The sequence below is a fragment of the Bos indicus x Bos taurus genome, chromosome 4 (genome assembly GCF_003369695.1).
Source record: "Bos indicus x Bos taurus breed Angus x Brahman F1 hybrid chromosome 4, Bos_hybrid_MaternalHap_v2.0, whole genome shotgun sequence".
Taxonomy (NCBI): Eukaryota; Metazoa; Chordata; class Mammalia; order Artiodactyla; family Bovidae; genus Bos; species Bos indicus x Bos taurus.
This window is the reverse complement of record NC_040079.1, coordinates 5467105-5485243: the sequence shown is the minus strand read 5'-3', so window position 1 is coordinate 5485243 and position 18139 is coordinate 5467105. Positions and strand designations below refer to the sequence as shown.

General features: G+C 53.2%; 1 protein-coding gene across 4 annotated transcripts in view; it reads right to left on the bottom strand.

Annotated features, from left to right (window-relative positions):
* PRKAG2 (protein kinase AMP-activated non-catalytic subunit gamma 2) overlaps positions 1-4991 on the bottom strand; it is a 299615-nt gene extending 294624 nt beyond the window's left edge. For 2 of the 4 annotated variants that reach the window (XM_027538542.1, XM_027538543.1), the window contains exon 1: positions 4367-4991. In XM_027538542.1, coding sequence (XP_027394343.1) covers positions 4367-4480 — 114 coding nt within the window. In that variant the 5' untranslated portion in view covers positions 4481-4991. The remainder of the gene's footprint in view (positions 1-4366) is intronic. The other 2 variants (XM_027538540.1, XM_027538541.1) reach the window with 1 other exon arrangement.
* Positions 4992-18139: the final 13148 nt, after the last annotated feature.

Below are 18139 nucleotides of genomic sequence, written 5' to 3'. Positions count from 1 at the left end.
CAGGTGCTGTGCTGCTGGCAGGAGGGCAGGGTAAAAGGTGGTTAAGGATCTAGATTAAAAGACTTCCTTGGTGGTCCAGTAGTTAAGAATCCACCTGCTGATGCAGGGGACACGGGTTCAATACCTGGGCCGGGAAGAACCCATGTGCCTCAGAGCAACTAAGCCTGGGAGCCACAACTACTGAGCCCACGAGCTGCAACGACTGTGCTTGCACGCCCAAGAGTCTGTGCTCCCCAACAAGAGAAGCCCCCACTGACCATAACCAGAGAAAGCCTGAGTGCAGCCACGAAGACCCAGTGCAGCCAAAAAAAAAAAAAAATTACAAAGTAAAAAATTAAAAAGTAAACTAAATTAAAAAGAAAGATCTAGATTAAAGAGCCTAGGATGGAGGTTTGCAATTATCTCCCCCAACATCCTGGGCCATAGTTCTGTTTATGCATCAGATGTGGGGCTGGAGACTGAGTCCAGTCGTGTCCATTTCAGAAAAAAAGACGAGCTGCTTTGGACACGAGAGGTCCCAGAAGACTTCATCACAGTGAGTGTCACTGGTTGCCACCAAATGAGCCCTCCACTGGACTGCCAGAGCCAGGGTATCTTCCGGGAGCTGCTCTTAAGAATCCCGAGCGTCCTGGGAAATGAGCACCGATGCCCACCAGCTGTTGGGGGAGGAGGCAGAAGTGATGCCCTTTGATCCACTGCTCAAGGCCACCTGGGCTGTGACAGACTCACAATCTTCCCCCAAGAACCGCCTCCTGACACCAAACGTCCTGCAATCCTAAGGCCAGCTCAATCCCTTGCCATCCATCAGAAACCACGGCTGACCATCTTCCATCTTGCCTCTGTCCGTTTTCTTTCATCATCACTATAGTTCAAGCTCTTAAATGCTGATCTCTGGGTTTTTTACCCAAGCATTTGATTGCTTCCCTTGACACCAGCCCAGTCTCCACAACTCTACTCCATGAAGTGTTGTTGCCATCACTTTTAATTGCTTCTTACTTTAAAGTAAGTGAAGTGAAAGTAAAGTGAAAGTGAAGTCATGTCCGGCTCTTTGCGACCCCACGGACTGTATAGCCCACCAGGCTTCTCTGTCCGTAGAATTTTTCAGGCAAGAGTACTGGAGTGGGTTACCATTTCCTTCTCCAGGGGATCTTCCCAACCCAGGGATAGAACCTGGGTCTCCTGCATTGCAGGCAGACGCTTTACTGTCTGAGCCACCAGGGAAGACTCTGACTTGAAATTCCCCCTCATAACAGTGAGACAATGACTTGGATTCAGTAGTTTATCCCAGGGAGTGGGGGAGGTGAGGCAAGGAAGTCAGGCCAGACAGAAAGAGTGCGTGAATGACTGATTGGCCCACCACTCTGGGCAACCGGGGCTGGGTCCTGCTGGGACCCTCAGAGGCCTCCACAGAACCCATGGTAGAACCTCTCCCCTCACCTGCATTCCTCCTTGGTGAGGGCTGCCCCTTTAGGGCATAATGCCAACCCCGGCATTCCCACGCCAGCCTACTCAGGCTGAGCAAGCTGCCGCTATTCCAGAGGCCTCCTTGAGGAGCAGAGAGACACGGTGAGCAGCTGTGGTGTGGAGCGGAGCTGTCCAGCAAGGCTGCAGGGAACCCTGGGTGGGCTCTGGGCACAACAGGAAGGACACCCATCGCATCTACCGCAGCTTCCCAAGGGCTCCAGTGGGGGCATCCTCATTCCTGGGCCTAAGTCCCAGGAAGGACTCCGAGAGAAGAGACAGGAGGCCAGTTAAAGTGGGATTTCGGGTAACAACGGACGGTCTTTCTTTTAGTATAAGTTTATCCCAAATGGTGCCTGGCACATTCATATACTAAGAAGTTGTTCATTGTTTAAAATTCTAATTTAACTGGGCACTTAGTATTTCTACTTGCTAAATCTTATAAGGCCGATTCAAGGCTCTTCTTGATCTAACCTTGACGTATTTCCGATTACCCTGATTTGTCAAACCCTTTCATCCATGAAAAGGGGCCCTTCGCTGGGTCTGGAAACAGCCTCACACTCTCCAACTCCAGAGAGGGGCTCAAGCTGGTTCCCTGGCAAGAGTGATCCCCCGCCATGCCCCTGACACGTCTCTGTCCTGCCTACCACCTCTGGGTGCAGTGTCTCTCTGAACATGTCCATGCCCTGCCATCTCTCCCTTCTCTCCCCTCTGAAAGCAGGTACGGCCTGCACTGGTCAACCTGTACCCTTGGGTCATCTGCAAACATCTGTCTGAATGCCACATTTTCCCAGCTAGCGTGTAACTCTCACCCAGCCCAGCACAGGGACCCACAGGTAATAACTACTTGGTTAGTGACAACACCCTCTTGGTTCCCCCTGCCCCCAAACACACAGCAGATGCAGGCCCTGTGAGAGCAGAGACAGAGGCCCTCTCCTTTCCCCCTGGATCTCACCATCAAGCAGCGCAGCACACGTGTCGTGGAATAACTGAGTGAACGGTACTTTCTGTAAGGGCTGCGTCGGGCCAAGAATGATGGCTAAAGCAGCCAAAGTCATCACCAGCAGCAGGAGGGCTGGTGAAAGGGTTCCAACTATATCGTGGCTTTTCCGCCATCACACCTCAGTCCTCTTCCAGGTTCTGGGTTTTGCCCTCCACCTCTCCGGAGCATGCCCCACACACGTGTTCCCATTTGAGACCAGCCTCACCTATCACCCTGAATAGGATATGCACGGCCTGGGCACTAGGCAGTGTCATTTTCTTTTCTCTCTCTTTTAAAGTAGATGCTCTGATGTAAGTGTAATAGCCATACATTCATATAACAGTGTGCACTGGTACGAGCTTTCCCATGATTTATTTTTATATCAACAGACTTGAAAGGGGGGCAAAGCAGAGTTATTATCTGTTTGACAAACAGGAGAAGCTGAGTAGTTAAATGGCTCAGTCAAGTGAAGCTACCAGAGGGAGGCTTCACCTACTGGTGTCTAACTTTCCATTTACAAATATGGCTCAAAATATCTCACGTTAGGAATGTAAACAAGACTATCTCATTTTCAAATAGGATGTTTATTTAGTCAAAGGTATGCTTATTCCCGAAAGCTTGGGTCACCACCCTGGTGGTCACACTGCAAGCTCGGGCCCAGTCACCTGCTCCCTGAGCTCTCCCTTGCCAGGGAGGGCTGGCCACCTGTCCCAACTTGGGGCTGCTCCCTGAAGTACCCATCAGATGTCTGGGGCTCCCCCAGTACCTGACCTTCCTGGCCAGTGTTTGCACAGAGGACTGGGAAGGAAGCGCAGTCAACAAACATCTTAGTTAAATGCCTGAGAGAGTTCACAGCAGAAAATGCTTGGCCAGGCAGCACCCCCTCCCCCCGCCCCTCGCTGGCGGCTGTCAGAAAGGATTAGCTTCCAGGAGGTGTCTGTAACACGGTGAGGTCGGAGGCAGCTCTGGGCGGATGGGACCACCGGCATCTGTGCCCAAGACCAGTCACCCATCATCAAAATTACATTCTCCACGGAGTTCTCTTGCGTGTGTGTTTGGACACACGTGTACTCGGTTAGTGAGGCTGGGGGTGTGACCCAGCTGGGGGCTTCCTTCGGGTGCAGGTAAGGGCTGTAGGGCTCAGCATCAGACCAACCCCCCCTCCACCCACCCACGGAGTGGCTAAGTAAGGCTGCGGGGGGCCACGGGCAAGCAAACTGCAGGGTGGGCGCACGACCCCTGCCCGCCACGCCCTCCAGCTGGACAAAGTCAAGCTGCAGACCGATCGATGTCGCCAAAGTCCGGCCCAGAGGCCGGCGTGGCCAGGGCTGAAGTTCGCGAGGGCCCTGCACGCCTTAGGGGATCCGGAGCCCCCAAATGCCTGAAATGTGCTCCCAGGGTCAGACCCAGGGGCCGGCTGCAGAGGAGCCTCCCGCCCCGGGCCCACAGACACCCGAGGAAAGCTGAGGAGCAGGGTGCTGGGGAGCGGGGTTGGGGGGTCAGTTTGAGGGCGCAGCTACACACAGCTGCCGCCCCCATTCCCTGCTGTCCCCACCCACCGCCCCTCCCGTCCGTCCCCAGCCGCGGCGCGCGGCTCCACCTCCCCGGAGCGCAGTCCACACGGTCCTCCTTCAACAAAAACAAGCCTACGCACCGCCCCCCGCACCCGCACCGGGCGGGATCCCGGGCTACGCCCAGCCCGCCACGCCACAGACGGTGGGTCGCCGGGCCCCGGCGGCACTCGGGCGGGGCGGGAGACGGAGCCCGGGCCGGGCGGCGCAGCTCGGCCCAGCGCCATCAGCCGTCCCCGGAGCGGCAGGAGGGGCGCGCACGGCGGCTGGGCGGCCCGCGTTAACCGCTTCCGCGCCGGTTCGGAGCGCCACGGGGAGCGGCGAGCGGGAGGCCCAGCGGGGCCGGACTCACCGGAATGTGCACCCGCAGCGAACGCCGCTTCTGGCTGCTGTTTTTCTTGCCGCCGCTCCCGCCGGGGCTGCAAACATCTTTCTTCTTCTTGGTGTCCATGGCCGCGCTTCCCATAACTTTAAGCCGAAGTTAATTCCGGGTGACCCGTTCCTGGAATTCGGTCCTCTCCTTCCCCGTGCTCGGCCCCTGCCGTCGGCCGCGGGAGCTGTTTACTGTCCCCTCCCGCCTAAAGACACCGCGTGGGGACTTCCGCGGGAGGGAGGTGGGGCAGGGACCTCGGGCCCGCCGGGGGTGGCGGTCGGCGGGAGCGCCGGGTTCACGTGTCCGCTTCCTCCTACGGGATCGTCCGAGGCAGAACCGAAGCCCGAGGCCGTCCCGGTTCGGGGCTACGCGTGGCGGCGTGCTCCCTCCGAGTGACAAAGTTTTCTTCCTTTGGCAAGGCGAGGCAACATTTCCCACCCTCCCGGCTCCCCGCCACTCCCCGATTCCCAAAGGTAATCGGACAGGCAGGTGCAGTTCAACACTTTGAGAAGCAGCCCTCCTATTGCCTGCGCCTGAGCGAAAGATCTGGCGAGAACGAGACGCTGTGTGTATTAACGTGAGCCTCGGCCGCAGAATAAACCAGCCCGCAGCCGGGAGCGAGGTCCGTCCTCCTTTCTGGGCGAGGGAGGGAGGAGGAGGGGAAGAGGAGGTGCAAACGCGGAGACTCTGCGCAATTGGACCGAGGCGCGGCGGCGAGCGCGGCTGCTGGCGCCGGGCCGGAGAGCGCGCGGGAGCCTCGCGGGGAGCGGAGGCCCAGTCACCCGCTCCGTCCCCCTGCTGCCGCCGCTCCAGGGCGCCGGGGCCGGGGGCTACGCGAAGGGCCGGGCCTGGCCCAGACGCAGGCGGGTGGCGCGGGGAGGTGGACGGCGGCGCGCCTCGAACAGGAAGTACACGGCGTGCCGCGCGCTCCCCTCGCCGCCGCGCGCTGTCGCCCGGGGGGCTGCGGTCCCCTGCGGCCGTGGCGGCGCGGGACCCGCTCCGAGACAGGTGTCAGACCCCGGAAACCGCCCCCCCCATGTCGGTCATAAATGTCTGACCCCCCCGCCACACGCACCCTGAAACACGCACACGCGCCCCGTGCCCTGCAGACCCGGCGGCGGCGGAAGCACGGGGGTTTTGGTGGGATGCGCTTTGACCCGCACGTGTGTCTGGAAAACCGCGGCCCCGGGGCCCTGCCCGCCGGCGTGCGCGCTGAGATCGCACCGGGCAGGTGAGCCCCGGGGTCGCGGGCGGAGTGAGAGTTTTCACCGCCACCACCCCCGCACCCCGCCCGGCTGTTTCAGGTTCACCCAGGAACCCGCGGTAAGGGTCGGGCGCGGAGTGCGCAGGCCGGCGCCGCGGGGCACACGGGGTTGCTAAGACGGCGGAGGAAATGGTGGGGGCCGAGGGCTGGAAACCCAGGGCCAGGCCCCCACGTGCTGCCTCGGTCTCAGCCCCGCGCGTAGCCCCGCGCCGGCCGGGTGTGCAACCCGGACGCTTCCCCCACCCCGGCTGGAAGTGGGGCGAGTCCTCGTTAGAGAGTCGCCTGCCCTGCTGCTCGCGGCTCTGAGAACAGGGTGGCCCCCCAAAGTCACTCGAGCGCCTTGAACGCTGACGTCAGCTCTCCTGCTCCCCGGCCATCAGTGATGTGAGGACACAGGTCGCTTTGGGGACTCCCTGGGGGCCGTGAGGAGATGGCCTTCCCTCCTGTCCAGGTGCGGAGGGTCGCAGAGGTCTCCCCCGGGAAGGAATGTGAGCCCGCTTCAGGGACGCCCCCCAGGCGGTGCCGCCCACCCAGCCTCAAGACACCCTCGTCCAGCCTGTCTTTCCTGCTTCCCTCTCCAGTCCGAGTTCCTCCGCGTGTGTGAAATCCCCCATAGTCCGGCTGGTGCCTGGTTCAGACGTTCTGGAGGGTTCCTTCCCCTCCCGGCTCTCCAGTCCAGAGTGGACCGAGGGCGCTGAAGACCTTCCCGTCCCAGAGCCGTGCTTTCTGGACTGCTGCCGCTGCTAAGTGGTTTCAGTCGTGTCTAACTCCTTGTGACCTCATGGACTGTAGCCACCCAGGCTCCTCTGTCCATGGGACATTCCAATCAAGCATACAGGAGTGGGTGGGTTGCCTTTCCCTTCTCCAGGGGATCTTCCCCACCCAGGGATCAAACTTGCGTCTTTAGTGTCTCCGGTACTGGGAAGCGGGTTCTTTACCACTAGCGTCACCTGGGGAGCTTTCTGGACAGAAGGTTGCAATGCACTGGAGGGAACCGCACCTGGGTTCAAAAGCCACTTAGCTATCAGGTGTGGAGTTTCTCGCTTTGACCTTGTTCTGACTGATTGCTTGGCTGGGAGTCGGGGAGGATTTCCGGAGACTCAGGGAGATGACTGCCTTATTCCACTGAACGCTGGAAACACTGTTTAGAAAGAGACAATGGTGGGCCTTCAGCGTACCTGATGTGGTATAAAGCCCTCCCGGACCCACGCAGAGTGACTCTCCAGTTGTCATTTAAATTCCGTCTCTTCAGTTTAATATTTTAATCCCTGTCACAGTAATAATTAGCCAAGGCAAGCGAATGACTCCATTTGCTGAGAACTGGTTTTGGAAGGAGAGAAGGAGGGGCAGGAGGGAAGTCAGGGAGACTTGGAAGTGCCCTCCTGGGATCCATTCAGAATGAGGACGCTGCCCTGTTATTTCTCACACGGAGCATTTTGCTTGAGGCCTGTCATGGTTAATGGGCTGTGTCTGGATTATTAGAATAGGTACTTTTGTCTGTTGATTTGAGTAAATATGCCCCAGCATTTCTGGGCTTCCGGGGTGGATCAGCGGTAAAAACACCCACCTGCAATGCAGGAGCTGCAGGTTCAATCCTTGGGTCCGGAAGACCCCCTGGAGGAGGGCATGGCAACCCACTCCAGGGTTCTTGCCTGAAGAATCCCATGGACAGAGGAGCCTGTTGGGCTAGTCCATGGGCTTGCCCCATCACTCATTAATAAAATTCATTTGCTCTCTGAGTTTGGTTGGAGTGTAGACTTTTCTGCCTGGGAATCTTGAAACATTTTACTGTATTGCCTACATTTTAAGAGTGCCCCCACCTTTTTGTTGTTGTTGTTCCACATGTTAATTTTTTTTTTTCTCAATCTGGGGTTTTTTTTGTTTTTTTGTTTTTTAATGTTTTATTTGCTTTATTTTTGGCCGCACTGGGTCTTGGTTGCTTTGCCTGGGCTTTCTGTTCAGTTCAGTTGCTCAGTCGTATCTGACTCTCTGCAGCCCTGCGGACTGCAGCACTCTAGGCTTCCCTGTCCATCATCAACTCCTGGAGCTTACTCAGACTCATGTCCATTAAGTCGGTGATGCCATCCAACCATCTCATCCTCTGTTGTCCCCTTCTCCTCCTGCCTTCAGTCTTTCCCAGCATCAGGGTCTTTTCCAGTGAGTCAGTTCTTCATATCAGGTGGCCAAAGTATTGGAGCTTCATCTTCAGCATCAGTCCTTCCAATGAATATTCAGGACTGATCTCCTTTAGGATGGACTGGTTGGATCTCCTCGCAGTCCAAGGGACTCTCAAGAGTCTTCTCCAACACCATAGTTCAAAAGCATCAATTCTTCCGCTCTCAGCTTTCTTTATAGTCCAACTCCCACTTCTGTAGTTCCAGCAGGTTGGGGTAGGGAGGCTACTCTTCTTTGTGGTATGAGGGGCTTCTCATTGTGGTGGCTTCTCTTTTGGGCATGTAGGCTCAGTAGCTGTGGCTCTCCCGCTTAGTTGCTTCAGGGTATGTGCGATCTTCCCAGACCAGGGATGGAACCCGTGTCCCCTGCATTGGCAGGGGATGAGTTCTTATCCACTCTGCCACCAGGAATGTCCCTGGGTGTTTCTTATTGATGGTGTCAGAGAAGCTTACCAGTCATTTTTAAAACATATGTTCATTTATTTGGGGCCAAATCAGGTCTAAGTTTCGGCAGGCAGGATCTTTTTTCGTTGCGGCCTGTGGGCTTCTCCCCTTGAGGCTCACGGCCTCAGTAGTTCTCCCACAGCATGTTGGATCTTACTTCCCCAACCAGGGATCAAACCCAAGTACCCGCATTGCAAGGTGGAGTCTTAACCACTGGACGACCCGGAAAGTCCCTTACCTGTTTTGTTTTGTTTTTTCCTTCTGAAAAGCAATTAATAAATTGATCGTACATCTTCCAATCAGTGAAAATGTATAATCAATTATAAATTCTATCAATCATACACAGAATGGAGGGAGCACAGTGGTTGCTTTGTGTTTGGGTGCCTCCTGGAGCCCCTTCTCTCCTTCACCTGCTGCACAGTTGTTTTAGCCAGTAGCTGCATGTGGCATGCCCAACCTGCAGCCTCTCTGTAAGGACCCTGACATCAGCTGTTTCTGAACACCCTGACCTATGACTCCCTTTGCAGAATTAATGCAATCAAATGTATGCTGAGCCAAAGAGAAACATTTTATGTAAAGGCAGAATTACTGATGTTACCTTTTGCCATAGGGTCCAGTATTGCTCAGCTGAGCACTGTTAACGATCCTGTCTTTATGTAAAATTCTGACTTGGGGGGAGGTATAACATGAAGTTCATAGATATAATTTCCCCCCCAAATCAAGGAGAGACTGTTAGTGGTCACCAAATATCTATGATTATCTACATAATAGATGTGTTTATCTACATTTTCTAATGCACTAGCAGCTAGGGTAGGAGTCTGTAATTAATTCTGGCCAAAGAAATACAAGTGGAATTAGTAGTCTTACTTCTGGGTCAAGCAGTGAACAGTTAGCATGCCTCCCCCATTTCCCTTTTCCCTCCTGCCATGGTCTTGGAGGCCATGTTCCGTGTAAGATAGAGGAGGGCAACCCAACTTACACTGAACTTGAGTCAATTGGATTAAACCACTGATATGTTGTAGGCTTCCCTGGTGTTTCACACAGTAAAGAATCTGCCTTTAATGCAGGAGACCCAGGTTTGACCCCTGGGTTGGGAATATCCCCTAGAGAAGGGAATGGTTATCCACTCCAGTATTCTTACCTGGAGAATTCCATGGACAGAAGAGGCCTTGTGGGCTACAGTTCATAGGGTCACTGAGATTTTGGTAATTATTGGTTATCACAGCATAGCCTTGCCTATTAAAAAAATTACTACATTGAAATATTGTTTATCTTCAAGACTGATTTGGGGGCACCTCCTCAAATTTCACACCCAGGGCAAGAGCCTCATTTGCCTCATCGTTGTGTGGTCCTGTCCTTTTGATTGATGCAAGGGTGAGAAGCAGAGGTTAGCCAGGGCCATGGACTGTCAGGGGACCAGCTTCCATGTCCCAAGAGAAAGAGTTAGTCCTCCCCAGCCCGGCCACTGAGGAGTGGTGTGGCTGTGAGCAGGGCACTTGTTTCATCCTTAAGGAGTGAGATTGCCCATGGAAGATTTAATGGGGGCGTGTATTTTGTCCCAATTGTATTGTGTATGTCTTGGTTAATTTTATTGCTTTAGGAATCCCTTCTTTAAATATATTGTTTTTCATTGGAAAATAATTGCTTTATAATATTGTGTTGGTTTCTGCTATACATCAACATGAATCAGCCATAGGTACACATATGTCCCCTCCCTCTTGAACCTCCCTCCCCCCTCCCACCCCGTCCCACCCCTCTAGGTTGTCACCAAGCCCCAGGTCTGAGCTCCCTGCCTCACACAGTAAATTCCCGCGGCCGTCTATCTCACGTGCGGTCATGCATATGTCTCAGTGCTACTCTTGCAATGCATTCCCCCCTCTCCTTCTCCTGCTGTGCCCACAAGTTCTGTTCTCTATGTCTGCAGAAGTCCCTTTTTTAACTGAACTTTTTAGAAGAATTGCATGATGAACTGAAAATTTAAAACAGACAAGCTAACAGAAGACCGCTGGTCCTTCCCCACAGATGGTTTATGAGCTTCTCAGGGGCAGCTGAAGTTTTGAACGTGTGTCCATCTGGGGCGTCACTTGTCTGGGCTACTCACAATCAGGGTTTCAGATACGTGGCACCTGTTAATACTAGTGGTTTCCCTCGTGGCTCAGACGGTAAGGCGTTTGCCTGCAATGCGGGAGACATGGTTTCGATCCCTGGGTCGGGAAGATCCCCTGGAGAAGGAAATGGCAACCCACTCCAGTATTCTTGCCTGGAAAATTCCATGGATGGAGGAGCCTGGTAGGCTATAGTCCATGGGGTTGCAAAGAGTTGGATACAACTGAGCGACTTCACTGGGTTCTCTGGTCAATATTAGGTGCCGTTGCTAGGGTATTTTATGTATGGGAGAGGATATTATTAATGCTATTTTAACACACATATTGGTATAATTGCTGTACCACCACTGACTCCCCAGACTAACATCCCCTGAACATTTGAGGTACCCCCAGGGCTCCAGGTCATCACACTGGCCACCATGATGGTGCCACCTCTTCCCCAGCCAGGGCGGCATTTCATTCAGACATCACTTAAATGCTGCCCCGAGGACACCGACAATCTAGTTGAGAAGTGAAATACGCAGAGTACAAGTCAGCACAAAACAAACGCTGGATAAAGAGTTTACGGGATGTTTAATTTCACTTAGCCTAGTTTTCTAGATTAACTATTCCCTACCCACCCTCTCGCCCCTTGCTTTTTTTTTTTTTTTCCATGTGGTCTATTAATATCCCATGTAAATGAAAATGACTCTGGAAACGATGAGTCATCTTGGTAGAGCATTGACAGCTTAGAAAGTCTTAGCATCGGTGGTGTACTCATGGATTTCAAATTTGCCCTGTAGGGACTTCCCTGGGGGTTCAGTGGCTAAGACTCCACGCTCCCAGTGTTGGGGAGGGCGGGCCTGGCTTCAATCCTTGGTCAGGGAACTAGATCCCATGTGCCCCAGCGAAGAGTTTGCATGCTGCAACTAAGACCCAAATACACCAAATATTTATGTATTTGGTGCAGCCAAATACATTAAAAAAAAAAAAAAAAAAGACTGCCCTGTAAACTTGGAATGTAATAGTGAAGGGGATATTGGTGATCAAGGGTGTGTAGACGGATGGACTTCTGTGTTTAATGGATTTCTGTTTTCAGTGGTGCTACATTCCACTGTCAGGAGGAAGAAAGGAATGGACTTTCTGATTACCTATTACATAGCAGACATTGTATTAGGTAGTTCATATTAATTATCTTACATGATTTCTATTAAAATCCCCCAAGAAAACTCTTCTCAGAATTTTACAGCTGAGGGAAACTGAGACTAGCTGTCAGCTTAGCTTAGCTGTCCATTTAACTTCTGTCCATTGGTCTTAATTTGCTGTGTCCTCTGAAAAGATATTTTAAAATGTGGCCCCTCCTTTTTAAAAGCTTTGCACAAGGCTGAGTACTACTGAGGAACCTCCTTCGGGGTGACCTTGGACAAGTGATTGAGCATCTTACCTAGGCATCACGCATCGGCTGCTATGCCTGTGATATAGAGCTGTGGGGAGAATAGCTGTGTGTTAAAATAGTCTATGTAGCCCAGGACACCAGTGACTCAATTCTGGGCAAAAGCAACTCTAGGGAAAGTGAAACCCTAAGGTTTGGAATCAGGACTCTGTAAGTTCTCTGGTCACTGATGGGATTCCGAGAGGGGCGGGTGTTATGTAATCATGAAAACCAGACTCGAAGGTCACATTCCAGTTTTTATTTCCCTTTTAAACCAGCCGCTGATCGGATGTCCTTGTGGCAGATTGCACTCCCTGGTACAGATGGAGCTGTGACTCTCCACCTGCGGGGAGAAGAGGAGGCAGGCGCTCAGGACCCGCGGACGGGGCAGTCTTGGGACGGCACCTCTCCTGACAGCCCTTTCCCAGGTCCCTTTTGATTTTCCGGGGGGGACCCGATCAAGCCACTCTGTTATCTGTGCTCCGGATTGCTCTTCACCCATAACGCAATATTGTAAAGCAATGTTCTGACCATCAGGCTGTGCCGATCCTGGAATCCGAGAAGTACGGTGGGTTAAGGTGAAGCTAGATGGTGTGGCAATGTCCCCCAAGGGCAGACTTGTTCCTGTCTTTTCTCTGGAGAGTTGCCTGCTGTCTTGACCAGCTCTGTGCCTGCACACAGCCAGATAAACAAGCAAGGTCTGTGTGCCCATACAGTGCTGTGCAGGGGGAAGGGTTTGTTTGCTGAATAAACGGATAGGTAACCCCCGCGATTATGCCCCCTACCTTGACTGTAGGTAATCGACACATGAACAGCGTTCGTTGGGAATGAAATCTTGGGTCCTGCCAATGCTGCTTTACAGCTTCCTGTGTGACTTTTGTCCCAGTGATCTGGCATTACTTCCCATCAGGGTAGCTTTACAGCTTCCTGTGTGACTTTTGTCCCAGTGACCTGGCATTACTTCCCATCAGGGTAGTGGGTTTGGGTTCCCTGGGCCAAAGAAGTTGACTAAAGATCTGTGTGCGTTGGTTCTCAACTTAGTACTGAGCTTTGAACATGTCATAAGCATACAGATTAATCCTGAGAAATGTTTGTTGTGGTCGTTCAGTCACTAAGTCCTGTCCGACTCTTTACGACCCCATGGACTGCAGCATGCCAGCCTCCCCATCCTTCACTGTCTCCCGGAATTTGCTCAGGTTCATGTCCATTGAGTCGGTGATGCTGTCTAACCATCTCATCCTCTGTTGCCTCCTTTTTCTCTTGCCCTCAATCTTTCCCAGCATCAGGATCTTTTCTGATGAGTTGACTCTTCACATCAGGTGGCCAAAGTATTGGAGCTTCATCTTCAGCATCAGTCCTTCCAATGAATATTCAGGATTGATTTCCTTTAGGATGGACTGGTTGGACCTGCTTGCTGTCCAAGGGACTCTCTAGAGGCTTCTCCTCCAGCACCACAGGTCAAAAGCATCAGTTTACCACTAATATCTGACTTTGGCTCACGACTGACCTCCTGACCTCTAACTCACCCATCTACTTCAGACATGATTAAATAATGCAAATCAATTGTAATAATTTCCCAAGCAGATGAAATTACTTGAGGAATTAGACTGACTCCAAAGCTCATATATTGCAGATTCAAATCTGAACGTGAACTTGTACAGGGGGACGCTTCCCAGCACCACTGGTACCATCGCTTCATGTGACTTGCAGCTGGTGCCCACCCAGCACCACTGGTACCATCGCTTCATGTGACTTGCAGCTGGTGCCCAGACCTGGCCTCCAGAATGCCAGTTACAGGGACTTCCCTTGTGGTCCCATGGTTAAGAATCCGAGTTCCCACTGCCGGGGGCACAGGTTCGATCCCTGAATGGCGAACTAAGATCCTGCATGCCGCGTGGTACTGCCAAAGAAAAGATGCTGGAAGGTACACTTAAAAAAAGAAAGAGAGGGCCAGTTACAGCTTTTCAACAAGATTCCAGAACAAATGTATTTGCAGTTTTTTAGGCTTGGTCACATTTGGGGAACAGTGCACCAGATTGGAGCCTGGATTTCCAGGTGTGTTCAGACCTGCTGACCTCTGAACCCCACTGCAGATCCACGGTTATCATCCGGTTCTTCGACGTTTTCCTCCTATGAGGGCCCAGCCACACCCAGAAGCAAACCCATGCTCCACCTTGCCAGCCTCTACCCCTGTCCCTGCCCCTTAGCACTTTATTCCATAATCAATAAGTGCCCCTTTGGTGCCCAGACAGAGCCCACAGGAGGCTTGGTCCAAGGGCTCTGGATGAACCGGCAGGGAGACTCCCAAGGACACAGGGGTTTCACAGCCCTCCTTGTGCCTGTGGGTCAGAGCAGCATTTTGTAAGAATGTTCCTAAATATAACTCCCGAGAGTTGCATGAGGTCTTGGGAGAGGATGGGAGGGAGCGATTTTCCGAGTAAAACTCCATGCTGAGCAAGGGCTTGCGTCAGCTCCTGTTAGATCATTGCAACACACACTCCCAGCAGCATCTTGGTGCCAAAGGACTGGCTTGTTTTTCCTCTACCCACTCACTATGGCCCTTTACCCTCTAGGTCAAAAAATAAAGCATAATTATAGTGCTCATTGTTCTTTGACCAGCCTGAGAGAACATTTTTCCTGCGGTTGTCGCTCATTCATCCATGGCCCAGGGCTTCCCAGCATCGGGTGGAGGTGGGTGCACCAGCTTCTCTGGGCACCCAGGGTCCTGGCACATAGTGCAGGGTTGGGGCGGGCGGTCTCACTGCCCAGGCACTGGGGCTTGTACCCTGAGGCCAACACGTCGTCCGTGACTCTTGTGGTTGGAGGCTGATAGAGCAGCTCTTTCCAGCCGAGCTTCAAGGAGCGCCTACGTCTCCATGGCACAGAACCGTGGTTCCAAAATCTCTGGTTTATCTTTCCAAGTTTAAGAACCGATGCATCTAGAGCACTGTATCTTTTAACTGCTCCTTCATTCTGAAGCTGCAGCCTGTTTGGAGACTTGCTCTTTTCCAGGGGGTGTGTTTTGGGAGGGGGGGTGGGGGTCACTGCCTCTGCTTTTAGAGGTTCCCTCTCCCGCCTCTGTGTTTCCAGGAAGGGCACACCCTGGATCTTCGGCCAACCAGTGTCTGGCCAGACTCGGCCAGTAGGAGGCAGTGGAGGAGTCTGGAGGGTAGAAGGAGGGACCCCAGGGATTTCGTCTTCCCCCCTGTTTTGCCTCGGGTGGCATCTTGCATAGTGTGTCTGTCCTCCGTGATTCCCACTCCACCAGGTCCAGCTGCCACCTGGCAGCCTCAACTACGGCTCTGACCTTGAACCCCTGAGCAGAAATCTGGCAGCCGTGGGGGTGAATGAAGTGGGCAGCTGGGGTGGAAGATGCTGGGAAGGCTCCGGAGGGCAGTGGGGCCAGCGTGGGCAAGAGGACAGGGGGGCTGGTGCTCGGAGACTTGTATCCAAGACGAGACGATGCCAACTAGAAGGACCAGACTGAGCCTGAGTTTTGACGGACCGGCCCAGCCGTCACGTGAATGTGTTGTACCGAGCGGCAGAAGGGACCTGGGCGGCACAGTGAGGAACTGTCACTGACCTTCAGACCAGAGATATTCATGGCTCAGGCCAGGATGGGAGCAGCAGGGTGGTGAGTCGTCGCTTCCGGGTAGATTTTTGCAGGCAGAATCCCCAGGATTTGCGGACAGGTTGGATGTGAGGTCTAGCAGAGAAAGCGTGCCCTGTGGCTCTGAAGTTTTTGGCCTGAGCAAGTGGAAAGATCCTATCTCCCGGGAGGAGGGGCTGGGAAGTGGAGAGTCTGCTTTTAGCTACAATGTATCTGAGATGTAGGAAACCCTGGGAAAAAAAACAGAGGGAAAACACCAGGGCGACATCTGGCTGGAGAGAGGCGTTGAAAAGTCATCAACCAAAGGCTGGCATTTCAAGCCATGAAGCAGAAAGACACTTGGGCAAGAGTGTAGACAGCAGAGAGAAGGGGTGAGGATTGCACAGGTGGCCCTCCCCGGGGAGAGGTTTGGGGAGATACGGAGGAACCAGCAAAGGGCCCACGAGGGAGCAGTCAAGAATTAGGAAGACGACCAGGAGAGGTGGATCCAGAGACCACCAGACAGAGCGTCTGGGGAGGGGAGGAGCGGTCAGTGCTCAGTGAGTGACAAGGGGATGCAAGATGACTGTGGGTACACACCGCTGTGCGTAAAATAGGTCACCAACAAGGGCCTCCTGTGTAGCTCAGGGAGCTCTGCTCAACATTCTGTAACCACCTAAGTGGGAAAAGAATCTGAAAAAGAACAGATGCATGTCTGTGTGTGTGCTAAGTCACTTCAGGGGTGTCCGACTCTTTGCGACCCTGTGGACTATAGCCTGACAGGCTCCTCTGTCTATGGAATTTTCCAGGCAAGAATCTTGGAGAGGGTTGCCATTTCCTCCTCCAGGGGATCTTCCTGACTCAGGGATCAAACCAGCATCTCTTAACGTCTCCTGCATTGGCAGGCAGGTTCTTTACCACTCGCTCCATGGGGGAACCCAGATATATGTCTGTGTATCACTGAATCACTTTCTGTACCCCTGAAACTAACAACATTGTAAATCAACCATACTTAATTTTTTTTAAGTTAAGAAAATTTAAAAAATGACCGTGGCATTTGGTGACACGGAGGCCACTGGCAGCCTGGACAAGAGCTCGGGCTGGCCGGGGCCACAGCCCCGTGGAGTGGGCTCGAGAGGGACCAGTTAGTGGACACGGCACAAAGTGGAAGGCTTCCTGGAGCTTCCCTCCCTGGGGAGCAGAGAGACAGGCGGTGGGGAGAGAGGAATGGGGTCAGGAGAGGGCCTGTCTTAAGAGGGGGCTGTCACACGTGCTCATCTGCCAGTGTCACGACTCTGTCACTGTCGGGAGTGGGGAGGGGGCGGGAACCGAGGATGCAGAAAAGAGGAGGAGAAACGTCAGGAGTGAAAGGCTGGGGCAGGCAGGAGGGGCGCTGTGTGCTGATAAGAAGACAACCCACCATGAGACCGGAGGGGCGGGGGGACGTCTTCCTGAGCGCCTCTAATTTCCTTGGGACTAGGAACCAACGCCACTGCTGGACGGAGGGAGAGCTGGATGGTGGGGGGGGGTGGTGGGGGATGTCAAGAGAGGAAAGTTTGGGAGTGGCAGGGCGGCTCTTGCAGACGTTCCCCCTACAAGTGGGAGGGAGAGATCTGTGCTGCTTCTAACTCAGGAACACGTCCGGAGCACCGTGCCTGTCTGCTTACAGAGCCCTGCGCCATCCTTGGGAACAGCCGCATGGCATCGGTACAAAATGTATTTGTCGCGATTATGGTTTATCACGTTATGTGCGTTTAAACCATCCCCTCCTGATGAACACGTAGGCTGCTTCCGGGGCTGGAATGCTCGCACACCCGTCTTTTCACACGTTTGGCAGTTGGTGTGAGGGTTCGTGCTCAGATGGGGGTTGCTGGGGCCAAGCATGTGTGCACACCTGGTTCTTGTCTGTCCACAGGTAGGAGATTGGTCCTTCTCAGAGGCTCACTGCTCTTCATTTCCACCTGCAGCGTGCACTCGGACCGTCTCCCCAGGCCTTCTCCAAAACAGTGTAGTTTCTCGCCCTGATATTTTCCAATCTGTTAGGGAACAGTAGAGTCTCTGTACTTTTTCTGTGTCTTTCTTGTTATGAATGAGGGTGAACACCTTTCTGTGCAGTTGTATTTCCTTTACGGTTCCCTTTCTGTGATTATCTGTCTCTACTCTTTGCCCCTTCGCCTGTCTTATCTATTCATAGGAGCTTTTTATATATATGGGAAAAATTAGCCCCTTGTCAGTACTGTGGTTTGCAAACATTTCTTCCCAGTCTGTTTGTGTTTCGGCTTTGTTTATCTTGCCCTTTTTTCATTCAGGATTGTGCCCTTTTTGTGTAGTTTGTTCTATTGATTAGTTCTGTATGGCTCCTGGCGTTTTCAATCCTGTTTACAGAAGGGCGATGAGAGAAGTCAGACCTGTCTCTAACACTCCCTGGCGGAGTGCGTGCTCAGATGCTCAGTCGTGTCCAACTCTTTCGTGGACTGTAGCCTGCCTGGCTCCTCTATCCATGGGAATACTAGAGTCGGGTGCCATTTCCTCCTCCGGGGATCTTCCCAATCCAGGGATTGAACTGTGTCTCTTGGGTCCTCTGCATTGGCAGGTGGCTTCTTTACCACTTGCACCGCCTGGGAAGTACCCCACCCCCCTCCCCCGACCAAGGAATGTCTTCCGTCAACTTTGTGACCATCTTGAAGTGCCTGGGCGAGTGTACTTGGCATGGAAGATGCAAGAGGGAAAGGGAAAGAACATCCTATTTCTCTTATGGTAGAGCA